The sequence below is a fragment of the Schistosoma haematobium genome, chromosome 3 (assembly GCF_000699445.3).
Source record: "Schistosoma haematobium chromosome 3, whole genome shotgun sequence".
Lineage (NCBI taxonomy): Eukaryota > Metazoa > Platyhelminthes > Trematoda > Strigeidida > Schistosomatidae > Schistosoma > Schistosoma haematobium.
In genome coordinates this window covers 38,437,210-38,455,625 of record NC_067198.1, presented here as the reverse complement: position 1 = coordinate 38,455,625, position 18,416 = coordinate 38,437,210, and the positions used below count along the sequence as shown (strand labels likewise).

The 18,416-nt window shown below is 33.2% G+C and overlaps 1 protein-coding gene across 1 annotated transcript in view; it reads left to right on the top strand.

Annotated features, from left to right (window-relative positions):
• The window catches only part of DNAH3_2 (Dynein heavy chain 3, axonemal), a gene marked incomplete at both ends in the record, with an annotated part of 112,211 nt that overhangs the window by 16,363 nt on the left and 77,432 nt on the right, over positions 1-18,416 (top strand). The window contains 9 exons of the mRNA XM_051219062.1: positions 497-883; positions 2,737-2,940; positions 4,555-4,845; positions 7,671-7,775; positions 9,633-9,980; positions 10,803-11,057; positions 12,170-12,262; positions 13,513-13,659; positions 15,253-15,498. Of these exons, the coding sequence (XP_051069830.1) occupies positions 497-883; positions 2,737-2,940; positions 4,555-4,845; positions 7,671-7,775; positions 9,633-9,980; positions 10,803-11,057; positions 12,170-12,262; positions 13,513-13,659; positions 15,253-15,498 (2,076 nt within the window). The remainder of the gene's footprint in view (positions 1-496; positions 884-2,736; positions 2,941-4,554; positions 4,846-7,670; positions 7,776-9,632; positions 9,981-10,802; positions 11,058-12,169; positions 12,263-13,512; positions 13,660-15,252; positions 15,499-18,416) is intronic.

Genomic DNA, 18,416 nt, shown 5'->3' with positions numbered 1-18,416 from the left:
AGTGGCAATTCTTTTTACCATATATGTATATACTCAAGATCATTAAGTATCAATTATCGTAGTGACAAATCTTCATTGTCGAAGAGATCTTCTAGTCAATCTACAATGTAGCATCTTTAGTATGATAGGTTGTTTGTAGTTGACAAAAAAACTGGTACAATGAATCTTCACTTCTTATCATCAAGAAAAGTGAAATGAATTTTTCGTACATTTGAACGCAGTTCAACTCGAATATTGCAATCAGGATCATAAGCCAATTACTCATTCCCACTTAGAACAAATTATTGACTGAACTTGATGCGTACTCCAGTCGATTGTGAAAATGATCTTCAAATGACTTGAAACTTATTTCTTGTAAAATAAATACGGTATCACCTTAATTATAAAGCAACATTACATTTGATAGCCTATGAGTCTTGACTAATGCTTAAAATTATGAAATCATTGATTGAAATAAATATGTGATTGTATAATTTTTTTCCCCATCAAATTAAAGGAAAATATACCAATTATTGCGATATTATGCAATCCAGGTATAAGAAAACGACATTGGGATGCAATGTCACAGATAGCTGGTAAAGATTTAACACCAGATAGTGGTACATCATTAGCTAAAATGCTTCAATTAAATTTAGACTCATTTATGGAACAATTTGCTAGTATATCAAGTGGAGCTAGTAAAGAATTTACTTTAGAGACTAATATGAATAAAATGCATGATGATTGGACTGAAATATCATTTAATTTAATTCCATATCGTGAATCTGGTATATTTATACTTGCCTCTGTTGATGATATACAACAAATGTTAGATGATCAGATTAGTAAAACACAAACAATGCGAGGATCACCATTTATTAAACCATTTGAAAAAGAAATTAAAGTAAGTTTATTTAGAAAATATTTGATAATAATTTTTTTGTCATAAACTAATATCATTTGAAGTAACCTTAAAAGTCTAATAGCAATAGTCAGTCAGTCAGTCAGTAACAACGTAGAACTTCGTAGTTACGTACATCAGTTCGAGTTGCCATACCACATTAGCATAGAGATGCAGTGGTCGATTCAAATCCCGTAGTGGTAGAGGTAATAAGAGTATAAGCAGTAATCGGGAAGATTAGTGTTTGGAGATGTTACTTAAAGAGTATAATACAGTGAAATAAAGTTGAGAGGAGAAAAAAAGAGAAAAGGAGGAATAAGGAGATCAAAACTATGGAGAACACAAAGAGTGGATGCACCTGCGCCATTGCAAACAATTTTGAGCCATGTCATCCAGGGTCTCTAACCATCGGTTGCTATCATCTCGCGGTCCCCAACCAGGTAGTCTACACCTACCAACATGGCTCAGTCCACTTGTCAGTGACTTCATGGATTTGTGACATGTTTTGGTCTGGCCGCCCGTAGCTTTCTTCCAACCTACTCCTACACCAGAAAACATCGCACGTCGAGGCAGTCGGTCGTTGGGCATACGTAACACGTGTCCAAGCCATCTCAACTGATGAAGTTTCACTACGTCATCAATTGATTTGCCATCCTTACCTAGTACCCGTTTCCTAACAACTGAGTTACTTACTCGATGGTCCCAGGATATACGAGCAATGTTTCGAAGACACCTATGATCAAATACTAATATCAATAGCAATAAACAAATACTTTGTCTTCAGGTATGTACCTATAACAATGAGGAACTATGATCACAAATGAAGTTGAGTATAAGGGGTTCAATACCACTGAGTTAGAACTTAGTAGTCCATATTTTATCGTTGTCTCTTACATTTGACACGATTGAATTCATAGGTTGTTACTGGTTTTATTAAGGATGTCAGTTTGTAGCTGGAACTCTCTTTAAAAACTGAACCTATGTACAAAAAACTACAGAATTAAATAACATTTATCCTTCTCATGTTAACCAAAATAACCTTAACTGATATCATATGAAGAGAACTAAGTATATGGGATACAACATTCCATATATATATCATGGTATTACAAATGTCATTTAGTACACATAACCTTAAACTCAACAAATTCGTTTGACGTATTAATAATGCAAGAAAACTCTGGATACGTTCTAGGAATAAACAATACTTTGTAAACAGTGATGAATAGTGGCTTGCAGTGGAATCCAGGACGCACGTTTCGTCCTGTTTGGGACTCATCAGCTAGATGTACCTGCATCTCAGAGTTGATGTTCTCCTTCTCGGACTCGAACCCGATACCATTCGCTTCAAACGACTGATCAATTGCAGTCTTAAACCTCAATGGGGAGATACAAGCCAAACAATACCAAGTGAAACAATATTTTGATTCGATTAATTATAACTAGGACAATTCACAACTTTAAATTACTACTTGATTACTAATGGCCTTGACATATGTAGGAACTCAATGTTTGAAAACGCTTTTCATCATAAATTTAGTTAGTCTTCTTACAAAACGAAAAGGTTAACTATTTCTGACTTAAAAATTGTCTGATTGAAGTTCTATTACCAGCCAATGTGGCTCAACATCATGATACATCATGCTTGATGTTAGGTGGTTGTAGAGGATCAACATGAAGCCTTGGATATATACTTTTTTTCAAGTCGGTACTCATCATCAAATTATTTCCGACATTTTGAAAACAAAACTGAAGTAACCAGTGACAATAATATTAAGTTATCTGCTCAACAACTGAAAATTTTATTGTTTCATTTTTGTAGTGTTTTCAAGTATGTATAATTTTGTTTTGGATAGGAATGGGAAGAACGTCTTCTGCATATACAAGAAACATTGGATGAATGGTTAAAAATGCAAGCTCAGTGGTTATATCTAGATCCGATATTTAGTTCAGAAGATATTATGCAACAAATGCCTGAAGAAGGACGTCTTTTTCAAGTTGTTAATCGTAATTTCAAAGATATCATGAAAAATACAGCTAAAGATCCAAATGTTTTGAAGGTACATTAAAAATGTGAATTTTATTTACTTGCTTTGATTAAACGCATATAGTGACATCATACTTATTCCCTATTTCAGTGTATTAATTTCTAACCAACATATTCAGTTACAAAGTGAAATTATACATCATAATGAATCATTCTAGTTAAGTTATTCCACAAATTTGTAGATAGTGTTTATTTAGAACCAAATCTGTTGAGATCTGACGAAAACAATGGAGAAGCTTCATCCCAACCCCAATATTCACAAACTTAATCTAATGACCAAACCACCATATTGATAATCATACAAACATTTACCGGGTGGAAGTATCTTAACAACCATTAACTTTTAATTCCCTATCAATCATAAGTGAACTACAAAAAACAATCAAAAATAGTATCACTAGACACCTGTGACAAAATTTGGGCTCGATTTTTCAGCATTTCATTAGATAGATATTGCAAATAATTCAATATGAGTGGTATTTTATGTAGCTTTATCAGTTCTACCCTCCATTCTAATATAAAGCAAGCATAAAATAAGTAATTTTAATGGTTGAGAACATAAGTCAATTGAAGCTAAACGACTATGAAAAAGCTAGAAGCACTGGACTGCCGTTTCGTCCTAGTATGAGACTCCTCAGCAGTGAGCATCTACGATCCTGCCTCGCTAGATTCGAACCTAGAACCTATCGGTTTCGCTATCGGTTTGCTATCTGAAGCTGAAGTAAAACGCGTATCTCAATAGGACACATACATACTGTCCCTTATTTACTGAATTTTGAAAAGCTAGATAACTAAACCCTTCATTTAATTCAATCCTTATTTTTATTTAATCTAAAAATCCTAAGCCTATCTGCTATATGTACGAGAGATACATAAATGTGATCACTTTTCACAGTCTAAATTATTCATGCTCCATGAGAGATCGCATATTTTTAATCAAATATACACATAGATACAGAACATGTATTCAATGATGCCTTTATTTTCAAATTACACTTTGTGTAACTTTCCTCTCATACTGACAACTCATACAGAGATCATACATGTATCTACCAATTATCAGTAACTGACTAATGAATATCAATATAATATTAAGTTTTGCTTTAGAAAAAAGAATTTGAAAAACACATAATTATCAGAAGGGGTTTTATGGAGATTTTAAACATTTCAACAGTTGAAATCATGAGTCAATTGAAGCTAGACTACCAATAATCATCTGCTCACTAGTGACTGACCTCAAAATGCATTTCCTGGAGTTCAACCAAGTCTGTTGTGAGATATCAGCTCACTGAAGACAATGGTGTACGGTGGTGCAATTTCGTGGACTGGTTGAAGTTAGACATTAACACCATTGGTTGCCAGCTCAGTGGTCTAGTGGTTAAGCGCTCGCTCGTGAGACTGATTAGTCCTGGGTTCGAATCTTGCGGTGGGCGGGATCGTGAATGTGCACTGCTGAGAAGTTCAATACTAGGACGAATTGGCCATGCAGTGCTCCCAGGTTTTCCTTAGTGGTCTAGCTTTAATTGACATGTATAACTATCATTTAAACTTAGAATTTTCTTGTTTTTTTTCCTTTTTTTCTTTTTTCTTTCTCAAAAACAAACAAACAATCAATCAATCAATATAGGCAACTGATTTTCTTGGAATTTTAGAAAAAATTAAAGATAGTAATGGATTATTAGATAAAATTAATAAAGGTTTAAATGCTTATTTAGAAAAGAAACGTTTATATTTTGCAAGATTTTTCTTTTTATCTAATGATGAAATGTTAGAAATATTATCAGAAACAAAAGATCCATTACGTGTACAACCACATTTGAAAAAATGTTTTGAAGGTATAGCCAAATTAGAATTTGATAAACAATTGGATATTAAAGCAATGTATTCAAGTGAAGGTGAAAAAGTTCAATTTAGTCAGGTAATTATTTTTGATAAATGAATTATTTAATAAATAAATTTTAATGATGAAACTATAATTTATAGACAAACCAATCAGATTTAAGATAACAAGCCTGAAAACCGATTACCACAACGCGCAATCCTAACCGGTGTTGGAGATGGTTGGAAAAAAATTAAGGGCGACCAAACCAAAACGTGGCATCAGTACTTGAAGACACTAACCTCTAGTCTGAGACATGTTGGTAGATGCAGACTACCTGGTTGGGGGTCCGCGTGACTATCGCAACCGATGGTTAGAGACTCTTGGTGACATGGCCCAGAATCGATCACAATGGCGTAGGTGTATACACTCTCTTTCTTCCCTTAAAATAAAAGATTAAAATCGCTTCATATATTTCTTTCTACGAACTAATTCTTTCTTCCTGTACTATATCCTTACATGCAATCTTTCTTTTATATATTATCAACAATGAATTAACTACTATGAATTCGGTGTTCATCTTGTTGTGATAATGCGGTATGGCAACCTGGACCGATGCATATATGTGCCTGGTCCTACGTTGTAGCTGACTGACTGACTGACTGACTGAACAGGTCTTGCATTTTGGCGCGAAATTCACTCATCCATTTGGTTAAATAGAGTCTTGGCATTATAGCTGATGTCAGTTCGTGATGAAAACCCTAATCTTAACTATCAACTGTAGATCATAAATCTAATTCTTCACATTGGTTTATAACCCTCATTTAGTCCTAGTTATTAGGTGAACACTCTCATGGTCACTTTAGTATCGCTGAAAGGTCGTCCATAAATTATAGTCTCACCAATTCAATGAATTAGTGAGTACAAGAATTTTATCATTGAAAATTAATTAATCATTATAAAATCATTTTAAATCACAAATTAAGTTTAGATAGATACCTAAATAGCAAAGAAGAGTTAGTATTTGTTTTATTGTGAATGACTTTGTGATTATAAGTTGTAGTAAGGCTTAAAAGTTCTCGATTTGATCTATGGTCTGTGGAGAAATGTTGGGTTTTTGAATTAAGCCATACTACCCCCTAACTTGTTTATTTCTGTTTCTATGATCATCCTGATTACATTTCATCTCAATTTCAACATTTTATTTTATCATGCGGAGTCATTGTTTCCCAATGATAATCTCCCAATCTATCATTTGATGAATACTTAAGCCATTAACAATCAAACAATTATTAAACTTTCCTTGTTTTAGAAGAAATTTTAATACCTTTGTTTATTTAACCTCACTGCCACCATGTATAACAGAAGTTTATTAGTAGTATTATTATATTTATTATCATCCTGTAAAATAAGTATATATATTTGTGATTGTACAGCTTTGAAAATAAATTCACCGAAAAGAGAACTCTTCGCTGAATTAATCTTTCTTATTTAATGTCTTAATGGGTGTATTCCGTTTAAATAAATAATTGTCTGCTACTTCACAATATTTAATAAATCTCTAGTTAAAATCAATCCTCGACCACTGACAGTGTAGGAGTAGGTTGGAAGAAAGCTAGGGTTGGTCAGACTAAAACATGTCACAAATCCATGAAGTCACTGACAAGTAGACTGAGCCATGTTGGTAGCTGTAGACTACCTGGTTGGGATCTGCGTGACGATATTAATCGATCGTTAGAGACCGTGGAATGACATGGCTCAAAATTGTTTGCAATGGCGCAGGTGCATCCGCTCTTTGTGTTCTCCCAAATTCTGATCTTCTGAATTATTCATCTCCCTTTTTTTCTCTTGCCAAATTTATTTCACTGGTTTAAACTGCTTGTATAACATCTTCAAACCCTAATCTTTTAGATTATTGTTTATAATTTTACTACCTTTACCACCATGGGATTTGAATCGACAATTGTATCTGTGTGCTAATGTGGTATGACAACTTGGACTGATGTATGTACACACGAAGTTCCATGTTGTTGTTGACTGACTGACTAAAATTAATCAATTATGATGACTGCTTTTAAAAGTGCCACATACACCTTGTAATAAGGATGTATTAGTTCAAAATTTTCTTGTTGCGCTAACTGAACTTAAATTACTGTCATCAAAACTATGGCAATTAGATAATTCTCAGTTTTTAAACATATTAGGTCAATAAATTTGAAAGGTTTTGAAACATTAGATATGATTCGTGATAATATTATATTGTGTAGACTTTTGTTTATCAGTGTGGGATTTTGGTAAACCAAATTATGTTACGAGCAAAGATGGATGGCGGCTAGCAATGAAGTCCAGGACGTATGTATCGTCCTACTTGATGCTCGTCAGCCGGATGTACCTGCATCTAACAGTTGGTTTTCACTCCGAGACACAAACTCAGTACTGTCCGATTCAAACACCATTGCTTGCGACTTAAGGCGATAGCGGAGCAATCCGCACAGGACGTACATATGCCATTAAGAGACCGATCAATTGCAGTACTAAACATTAATGAAAAGATTCAAACAAACAATACAAAGTGAATTCAAATTATGCTACGTTTAATTAGTGAGTAGTTCGAAAGTCAGAAGCAAATAATTTACACTCAGCAACTTATAACATTGGTCAAACTAAGTTCGTATAGAACATTGACTTACATATTTTTTTCCTGTTCGTATAAAGTTACCGAACCAATTATTGTTTGAATTCGTATCGTATTTACATGTTATCTATCCCATCAATCTAATAAGTAATATTAGTTCACTTTATGCCATATTTATCAGCAGTCAGATTAACACAGATAAATGGGAATTAAATTCTAATTTTGTACCCTTTAATCATATGGTAGTTTCCAATACCAGTATACTTTCTTTCATGAATACTTTTCTCAGCCAATAAGTACGTCAGAAGCACGTGGTTCAGTAGAAAAATGGCTATTACAAGTAGAAAAGATAATGCTCATGTCTGTTCGTGATGTGATAGCAGCTGCTAGAGAAGTAAGTTTCCATATTTTGTAGCAAAAGTTTTAAATAAGAATATAGAGGTAAGAAATAGAAACGCAAAGGTTTTCATTGTATATTCATTTGAGAATAAACATGAAATGAGGTAAGCTATCTGAGATTCCAAATCAGTTGGACTATCACTTTTTATCCTCTAATTAGAAAGTCTACTCTTTGTACGCCATTTGTATCAACTATCAAAAAGTTGTGACTAGGCGTTATACCTTCGTCAGAATATGTTGAGATTGATGATCTCTTGACATGTTACAACCATTCATAGGCTTTTCTAAATTTGTTATTTATGCTCACATGCTAACGCCTTTGTAACTCATTAGTCCATTGGTAAAACCTTATTAGGTTATAAGATTGACAAAGATTTCTTTCTATATTTATTTGTACATAAGCGACTTTTCGGTATTTAAAAATCGTTGAGAAATTCAATGAATCTAAATGTTTGATGGGAATATAACTAGTAGTGAGTTAAATGTAAGAATTAATTCCTTAGTCAATGATTCTTAATATCTTAGTTCATTTTTAGTGGCTCTATATCCGGCTTCATATCAGAAGATTGCAGGTTCGAATCACGTCGGGCTCATTACTTTAGTGGCCTGAGATCTGTTTCCAGTTATACAGTATGAATGTTATTACATTAGTTGAGGTTTGATTCAATTTCGCTTAATAAAGCTGCACACAGAAAATATATTGACAATCAAGTGGTGGTACTTAAGAAATTGCCTGTGATAATCTACTTACCCGATACCTTTCTCCAATTAGATTATATGAATGATTGTTATTGATAATATACATATCGTCAGTCCTCATATATAGTTATCGACTTAATCCGCGTTAGTGAATAACGAATTGAATGAGTCGAATATGATAATGGATGTTTGAATACGTATGTTTCTTTTACTCGTTGTTTTGAACAGACAATCAGAGAATCTCAGCGAATGAGGCGAAGAAGAGAGAGCTAAGCGAAACGAAAAGACGTGCAGTGGAGAAGGCGTATGAGCTAATTCCCTTTAACCAAGCATTGATCAATGTTTATAGTCATAAAAATAATTTACAGATGTGATGAGTAAGATATGAAGTGCATACACATACACTCATATAAAAACAGTCAATATTGATAAGCGAATAATTAAAGTAGGTCAATACGTGACTCAAGAAGAATGGATAAATTGGTCTGACCTGTAGCCAGAATAAATTATTTGGGGTTAATATAGTAACCGACACTACACATTTGTAGCAATCACTAGTAAGAATTCATTTTCCTCCAACTACTCATATTTCCTTTAGAATAATTGTTTGTATAACTCTGTTTTCAAATACAGGTTTCATCAATAAACTTAGTTCACAGCAAATTATATAGTTTTACATAATAGACCGGTCTTAAATAATATAACCCATAAAGACTAGATAGTTGATTTGTCCTAGTATACTTAAGCTTAATGGTGCTTATCCAAGAACCAACATAGAATCAAATCAAACCAAACACCTAAGGTTCTTGAACCAAGCATTCAAACTTCAAAACATCAAGTTTTTATTCAAAGACTTATATTTATTCCTTTGCTCAATTCGTGATATTCCGCCACCCTCATAGTAACTGTTAACAGGTTTAATACATATCCAATACACGTTATATAAAGTATAACACTCATTTCAGAAGAATAAATCTATAAAAATGGCAAACATCAATAAAGAAAATACATATATTCAAGGTTACAATAAATCTCATGTTGTATGCTAACAAGACTGCTACCACTTAGATACGATCAAACAGTAAATAATCTAATTGCTACAATTACAGTCTCAAAACTCAGTTCCATTTTTTTAATTTCTAATTTTTTAAAGGCTTATGATAAAGAAGAACGTGAATTATGGGTTTGTCAATGGCCTGGACAAGTTGTTCTCTGTGTATCACAAATCTATTGGACATATGAAGTACATGAATCACTTATTTATGGTATTAAAGGTTTAGAAAATTATTATAAAAAATTAGATCAACAAATGAATGCTATTGTTAAATTAGTTCGTGGAAAATTAAATGCACAACAACGTATAACACTTGGAGCACTTGTTGTTATTGATGTACATGCACGTGATGTTGTTCATGATATGATTAAATTAGGTGTTACATCAGAAAATGATTTCAATTGGTTATCACAATTAAGATATTATTGGGAAAATGAAAATGTTCAGGTAATTCATGTTGTCAAATAGGATTTTATGAATTCACTTTTATTAATTACATATCATTTGTATATATATTACATGTAAAAGTTCAGTGTCTGTTGCTGTTTCCACGTAGATATAATTTGAGTGTTTACAAGCATATTTACACATCAGTGATCATTTAGTGTAAATATCACTGTTCGAATAGTATCTCAGTCCTACAGGAGGTCAGTCACGGCTCGGATAGCTCAATGGTAATGTCTCTGACTGTGAAGCTGGGTGACACGGGATCCAATCTGCCAGAGAGCATCAGTTCCCTCAAGATTACAGGTACACCTTGCTGACGAGGGCCAAGTAGCATGAAACCCTGGTACATCTAATCTCAATATATAGTGCACGCAATGTCGAGTCACCTAGACTGGTGACCACATTTCAACATGGTTGATAGCATTCGATCTGCATTAAAATAAGGACTTGACACACATGACATTGATCACCACCCAGTGATCAATCAATTGTGATTTTATTCATATATATATATATATATACCTAGGATAGAGGGTAAAAAGTGTTCTACTCACCTGTCGATGTTTCATTGTAGATTGGAAATATTGTTTTCTTGACAACTGCTCATGAACACAAAACCTCGATTTAAATGTTCATTTTTGTTAAAATCAAACAGCTTACATCAATCATCAGTAACTTGACCGGGAATGAATCACAAATATAATCGAACTCAGTGTTTTAGTCTTCTGTTAAAGATGAGTAAAATTTTTATGTAGAAAAACTATTCCCTTTTTATTGCAATTAGATATTTAAATTTTAATATATTTTTGCTAAACATAACAGGTCAAACTTACAAATGCTAAAGTATCATATGCTTATGAATATTTGGGTAATTCTCCCCGTCTTGTGATTACTCCACTTACGGATCGATGTTACCGAACATTAATTGGTGCTTATCACTTGAATTTGAATGGTGCTCCAGAAGGCCCTGCTGGAACAGGTAAAACGGAAACGACAAAGGATTTGGCCAAAGCACTTGCTGTTCAATGTGTTGTATTCAACTGCTCGGATGGCTTAGATTACATTGCTATGGGTAAAGTAAGAAAGTGTAAATAACTTTTACGTTTTTTTTCTCTAAAATATATAACGATTGTGAAGATTTTAGGAATGCATTTAAATATACTATTACAGTAATTATTCTGTGTTTGATCAATGTCCCTCTGTCAAGCGAAAGACCAATACACTGAGTAGGAATACTCTGTGCTGTATATTACTGTTGTGAAACGTGCCCTATAGAAATAGGGTATATTCGTAGAGTAGTTGTATTTAATTCTACATCCATCAAACCACTGGTCTCATTCTCTAGGACAATCTAGTGAGTAACAATAATGTTATATTCAAAACAAAGAATATTTAAGCGAAAAATTGTTTCCCATCACTTTTTCATCAGGCTCTACGGTTATAATCTATGATTATGGTGATATTTTACAAAGGCCATCCATTATTGAATTTGACATTGGTGTATGTTAAAGTGTTAAGCTTTCGCATATGTTACGACATAAATTCTTCAAAATTGTGTTATTTGTAAATTAGAAGGCTCATTGAATAAAGGTTAGAATGATCCGTAGTAGTGTCAAGTTATAACCAATATAATAGTAATACAATAAATTGTGTGAATAAAATGTATAATATGAAAATTTCTTCTTTTCAGTCCACGTAATAATAACAATTACGTTGTGTGAGTATTATGTTCAATAAGAGAGATGTTATCAGGGTAATTATGAAAAAAGAAAGAATTCCTGTGAATTCGGAAAGATGAATGTGTAGATTAAGAAAGATATAAACGCTCAAGGAACCAGGAGGGATCGGCACAACTAAGTGGAATCCATGGAAAGTTCAGAGTATTTAGATGAGATCCGGTTAATTACCGGGAATAACTATATGTGTCGAGTAATAAACATATAAACAGGGAATATCTCAGTGATTCATAAAATATGTAAACCTAATCTTTGATCATCCATTTGGATCTTGGTATATGTTCCGAAATCCGAACTGTCTTGTCTGGTCTTATGTGTTCTGCTTACTCCAGCCGTTTGACATATCGGAATTCTCTCCATTTGACTAGCTTTGGAGACTTTTTGCACTACATACACTTGGGATTAAATATCATTGATAAAAATTTGTTTTCTTCATTTCTAATGTATCACTAGTTCTTCAAAGGACTTGCTTCTTCTGGAGCATGGGCTTGTTTTGATGAATTCAATCGTATTGAACTTGAAGTTTTATCTGTCGTTGCCCAACAGGTAAAAATGAAAAAATAAAAATTTATGCGTATTATTGGATAAATTTTAGTTACTAAAAATAATTTTTTGCGAAAATTTCTAGACTTGTAAATTGTTGTTGAACATTTTATAGATTTAACTTTTGAGGTAAATCAGTTACTATTTTATGAATGTAATAATCATGATACTGAAGGAATATATGTATATGCCATAAGATTAAGCTATCCGTTAGAACTGATTTCAGTATCTCTAAAGACAAAATACAGCTTACAGTGCTTGGAATTGAATACAATATTTGAGCAATCGTCACAGGATGCATATACCAATAAGAGACTGATCAATTTCAGTTTTAAACATCAATGGGAAAATTCAAGCAACCAATACAAAAATGAACTAAACTTCACCTCATTGCACAAGCTAGCGGCTATCTGGACTCAGCAGCTTAGTGGATAACGTGATAGCGTTTGAAGTGAACAATACTGGGTTCGAGTCTCTGAGTGAAAACCAACTCTGGGATACAGGTACATTCAGGTGATTAGTCCCGATTAGGACGAAACGAGAGTCTTGGGTTCTACTGCTAGCCGCTATCATGTCCGCTAATGATTTATATTTGATTTTTATATGGTTTTTTTCCTGTTGAATTAGAACGATAAGCTGACATTTGAAGTCATATACGAATATATTGTTTTATCTAATATAAAGTATGATAATAGTCCGAATAACAAGCATGAAGTAACAAATAAGCAAAACAATAGGATTTCTTCCCTTAATGGAAAGTTATCTAGAGCAGTGCTCATGAGGTATATGTGTATATATATTCGAAAAAAAAGGGAATGTAAGCATACAAACTGCAAATCAAATAAGTTTCACTGTTTTTCAGATACTTGCTTAATATACCATTTATTCAAATTGTGTTTACACTTTGAGTTTATAAATTGTAGTCTCGCCAAATAATTGAATCAAGACCCCGATAGTTTTTAATTTAACCACACATAAATTTATATTTCATACTTTGTTAAGTTAGTTATTTTCAAATTAACCTTGTAGTCAGTTATTTAAATGTTTCAACTATATCCCATTACGCAATTAACATTACTCAAAACTGTTCTTAATTTTCCAATTAATGGAAACTTATTTCAGTAATTTGATTATTACAGAGTAAACATAATTCATGGACTGTTAACTAGGTATATGTAAGATTATTTAGTTTTATTGGTATTTCAATCTACCAGTTATAACATAGTTATGTTGTTTTCTTTTCTTCCAAACAGATTCTTTGTATTATACGAGCTATTCAATCTCACTTAGAAGTATTCATATTTGAAGGAACTGAATTAAATTTAAATCGTAATTGTTATGTGTGTATAACAATGAATCCTGGTTATGCAGGTCGATCTGAATTACCAGATAATTTAAAAGTAAGTAATTTAAGATTTATCAAGATAAGCTAAAGAAGTTTTGGAATATTGCACTCCGAGAGAATAGAACAAATTATGCGTGCTTACTTACTTAGGCCTGTTACTCCAAATGGAGCATAGGTCCCTGACCAGCATTCTCCAACCCGATCTGTCCTGAGCTTTCCTTTCTAATTCTATCCAGTTGTTGTTCATTCTTTTCATGCCTGTCTCCATTTCTCGGCCTAATATGTTTTTTGGTCGTCCTCCTTCTCCTTGGCCTTGAGGATCCCAAGTGAGGGCTTGCCTTGTATGGTTTTAATTATTTTTTCTGGTTAGCATTTTATTAGCGGTTTAGTTTTCTACGGGATGGAGTTACTGATCCAACGCCCAACCCTCCGCATTTTTCCATGCTTGGGAGCACTGAGCGGCCGTTTCGTCCTATTGTCGGACACTCTTTAGAAATGGTAAAACTCGAACATAAATAGAGTTATCCTAATTGATCTACTTTTGACTGTAATGCTGGGTATGTATGGCATTAAAAAGAAGTACACTGCATACATTTAACATATTCATTTCTATAATATTTAGTTATATAAGTAGTTATATAATATATCCTCGTGGTCCAGGATAATTTTACATTGGTTTTCAGGAGAACCAGACACCATAACGACTCTCATGTAACAACCCAAACAGTACAGCTCAATCCCGTTTACTAGGAAAGCCAGATACCACTCAGGCTGAAATTTTATAGCCCGAGCAGTACATCACAGTCCCACTTCACAGCAGACCCAGACACCGTGTGGGCTTTAACGCTACAATCTGGATAGTACAGCTCAATCATGTGGCGCAACCACACAGGTACCAAGCACCCTGGTGGACTTGCTCGCTTTATAGTATTCCCTGAAAACGGGTCTATAAGTTCTGAAATATAAAACCTTAGCCCTGTTCTTCGGGAAATTCACAAGCAACATGTGAAATGTTTTAGATAAAATGAATTAATAAATCTGTTCAGTCAAGAATCTGTACCGACTGATGTGACTTACACATGAATTACACTTGTAGAAGAATTGTGTGTTTCGTTATCCTAGGATCATTTACTCAATAAAAACATTACGATCCTCAATGAAATAGTTAACCGATAACTCAAAACGATCAGCTCTTCAGGATTTGGAAGACCAACTTCTGAAAAGTTTGTAGATTATGATAATTCTATAGTTTTTTGTACTCTTCCATTTCCGTGGTTTACATTACAGACTAGCTACAAAATGTAGACAATTTTCATGAACCCCTTCCTGTTAACTTTATCTATAAGATGTAAAACTAGAATGATCAAGAATAGATGAATTTATGGCCACTAGTGGAATCCAGGATACTTGTTTCATCCGATTTGGGACTTGTCAACAGGATGTAACTGTACCCCAAAGTTGAAAATGTTTGTAGAATAATGACAGTATCGAGGCAATCCACACAAGATCGACATCCATCACAAGAGCCTTATCCCTAATGTTAAAAACGAGAAAATTCAAATGTTCCTTGAAAAGAAATTAAATAACAATCAAGTTGATTCTAAATATAGATAATATAATTTATACTTTATAAACAATATCTTTTTAGGTTTTATTTCGTCCAGTAGCTATGATGGTTCCAGATTATGCTATGATTGGTGAAATATCACTTTATTCTTATGGTTTTATGGATGCACGTAGTTTATCTGTAAAAATTGTTACCACATATCGTTTATGCTCAGAACAACTATCATCTCAAGCTCATTATGATTATGGTATGCGTGCTGTCAAAGCTGTTCTGCAAGCAGCCGGTAATTTAAAATTAAAATATCCTGATGAAAATGAAAATATTATTGTAAGTAATGATTAAATTTTAATAATTATGAATTGTGTATTTTATAGAAGTATATAATGAATTCAACAAGTAACTGTTATAACTTGAGCCCTATGTCCTATTAATGAATAATGTAATGATACCGACAATTAGAGTACAGTGAATTATCGACCGGACCAATGACGCATAAAACAAGTACGAGCAGTCTAGAGTCCTTATTGATCCTGCTTCCTGCCTAGCGCAGCCTGTTAAATCCAGAACACCAATCTCAGCCTCAGCGATATGAATCGTTTATTTCAAACATCGTACCATAAAATAGGAAACAATATTTGTACAAGATTTAGTCAAACGTGGCTGTGAATGTGAGAGGTAATAATTGATAGACAGGGCATAACTCAAGAATGGTAAATTGTTTAGTAATAGTTCATAGGTCAAAATAAAGCTTATGAAAAGAGTGGGCACGAATATGAATAGTTTGGTTACTTATCAGTTATACGATAAAAATATACATATAGTATTGGTGAATAAATGGATCCCAAAGTTATCATTCATTATTCTCATCTGGATATAACAGTAACAAATACCCCCTTTTGATTCATAAGAGTCACTGTCATATTAGTTCAAATTGTATTGTGCTTAATAATATTTAGATATGTTTCTATGATCATTTTTCACATTGTAAATGTCTACGAACCTAATACACAGACGTCGAATGATGTAATCATCATAATTTCATACTTGAATTTCTAAACTGTAAGATAGTTGGTATACGAGGTTTGTGGAGATTACACAATGGTTTAGCCTTAAATAAATAACTACAGAAAACTATTATAATGGAAAGAGCATTAAATAAGTTATGACTTTCAAAACTGCTTTCTGGGATATAATTGTTTATATATTTTATATAGTTACTAGATAACTAGAATACTATGTTTCTGTATTTCTTTTATTGTAAACTTTCTTTTTACCTATTAAAAATTATTATAAATCGTATTATTGAAATTAGATGGTGGTTTGAGGTAGTCGACAGGAAACCCTGGACCCGGGTTTCGTGCTAATCAACATAGTGCACGCAATGTTGAGTCACCTAGACTGGTGGCCGCATTGCAACTTGGTCGATAGTATTCGATCTGCACTAAGAAGGACTTGACACACATGACATTGATCACCACCCAGTGATCAATCAATTGTGATTACATCTTATTATACTTACTTACTTACGCCTGTTACCCTTAATAAAGAAGCATAGGCCGCTTACCAGTATTCTCATTCCTTTTCTATCCTGGACAATCGTCTACAGTTGTTTACATCTGCTAATCATCTTCTTCGCGTCTGCTTCCAATTTTCAACGTAGTATGTTCTTTGGTCTTTACTTTTTCTATCTACCCTCAGGATTCCAAGTTAGTGCTTGCCTTGTAATACAATTTAGTGATTTCCACGATGTATGTCCTACCCACTTCCAGTGTCTTCTCCGAATATCTTCTTCACTTGCAAACTGATCTGTTTTCTCCCACAATAGGTTATTGCTGATGGTATCCATTCAACGGACATTGATTATCTTGAATAGACAACTGTTTATAAATACTTATACCTTTTTGATTATGGTTGTGATAGTTTTTCAAGTTTCAGCCGAGTATAGTAGAACTATCTTGACGTTCACATTGTCTTGTTATTCTTCAATTATTCCTCATCAATTGTATACATTATAGTCAGTTCGCAAAACGTTCTGGCATGTTTGTGAAATATCTATAACCGTATGGTGTAAGTTACACATATAAATGAGAAAGTATAAATTAACAAGAGAGTATATTTATGAATAGTATCTTAGTGAAAACATCACTATTTATTCATTATTATCATGTGAAACACTATAACGGTAGTTCTACCTTACAAATGATAGAGATTATACATATAAATAACTAAACATAATTGAGACATTAAAGAGGAGGAATGTATTTGTAAAATCTCAGCGAATGAATTTGAAGTAAATCTAACGTTTCGCCTGGCAATCTGGTCCAAGCTTTTTTAAGGAAATATAACTGAGTTCTTTTATTTCAATAGAATATCTCTTCCTTCTTCTTGTTCATTTAAATTTTAGCTCTTACGTTCAATTATCGATGTGAATTTGCCAAAATTTCTATCGCATGATATTCCTCTATTTCGTGGTATTATATCAGATTTATTTCCTGGTGTTATGTTACCAGAAGCAGATTATAGTATTTTCTTAGCTGAAGTACATAAAGTATGTCAAGAAAGAAATATACAAGCTGTTAACTTTTTCACTGAAAAAATTATACAAACATATGAAATGATGATTGTACGACATGGGTAAGTATATATAAGTGAAAATATTATTAAACAAAATGAGTTTATGATCAAAATGGAGGGATTGTGGAGGTCGTAGTGATTTTAATAGTTGGATTCATGAATCGATGTAAGCTAGTCCACCATTAAAGACCTAGAAGCACTTTAGACTGTTTCGCTAAGCGTTCGCATGCGATGCCGAAGGTCTTTGGTTCGAGTCCCGCATGCGGGATCGTGAATGTGTACTGCTAAGAAGTACCATCCTAGGACGAAACAGCCGTCCAGTTGAATAGCTTACATAGACTCATGAATTCAAATATTACAAAGAGACAAGTAAATGTAAAGATTTATTTCATAAATGATGGTAATCTGAACGTACAACACTTTGAGGAATGACAAAAGTCATTATAAATTGGTTATTTGGGACACAGTGAAAAGTTACAGATCAGTAAGCAGTATTATTTCATTTAGCTATTCGTGATGTAAAGTAGTTTCTCGTTTACTTGAATCATTGAGTCAAGTATTGGAATCAAACAGTAGGTCAGTTTAAACAGAAGTATGAAAAGGTCTAACAGGAGCAAAATACTGATAACTGGATGAGCCATAAAATCTGCATTTAAACATTAAAGGAGCTC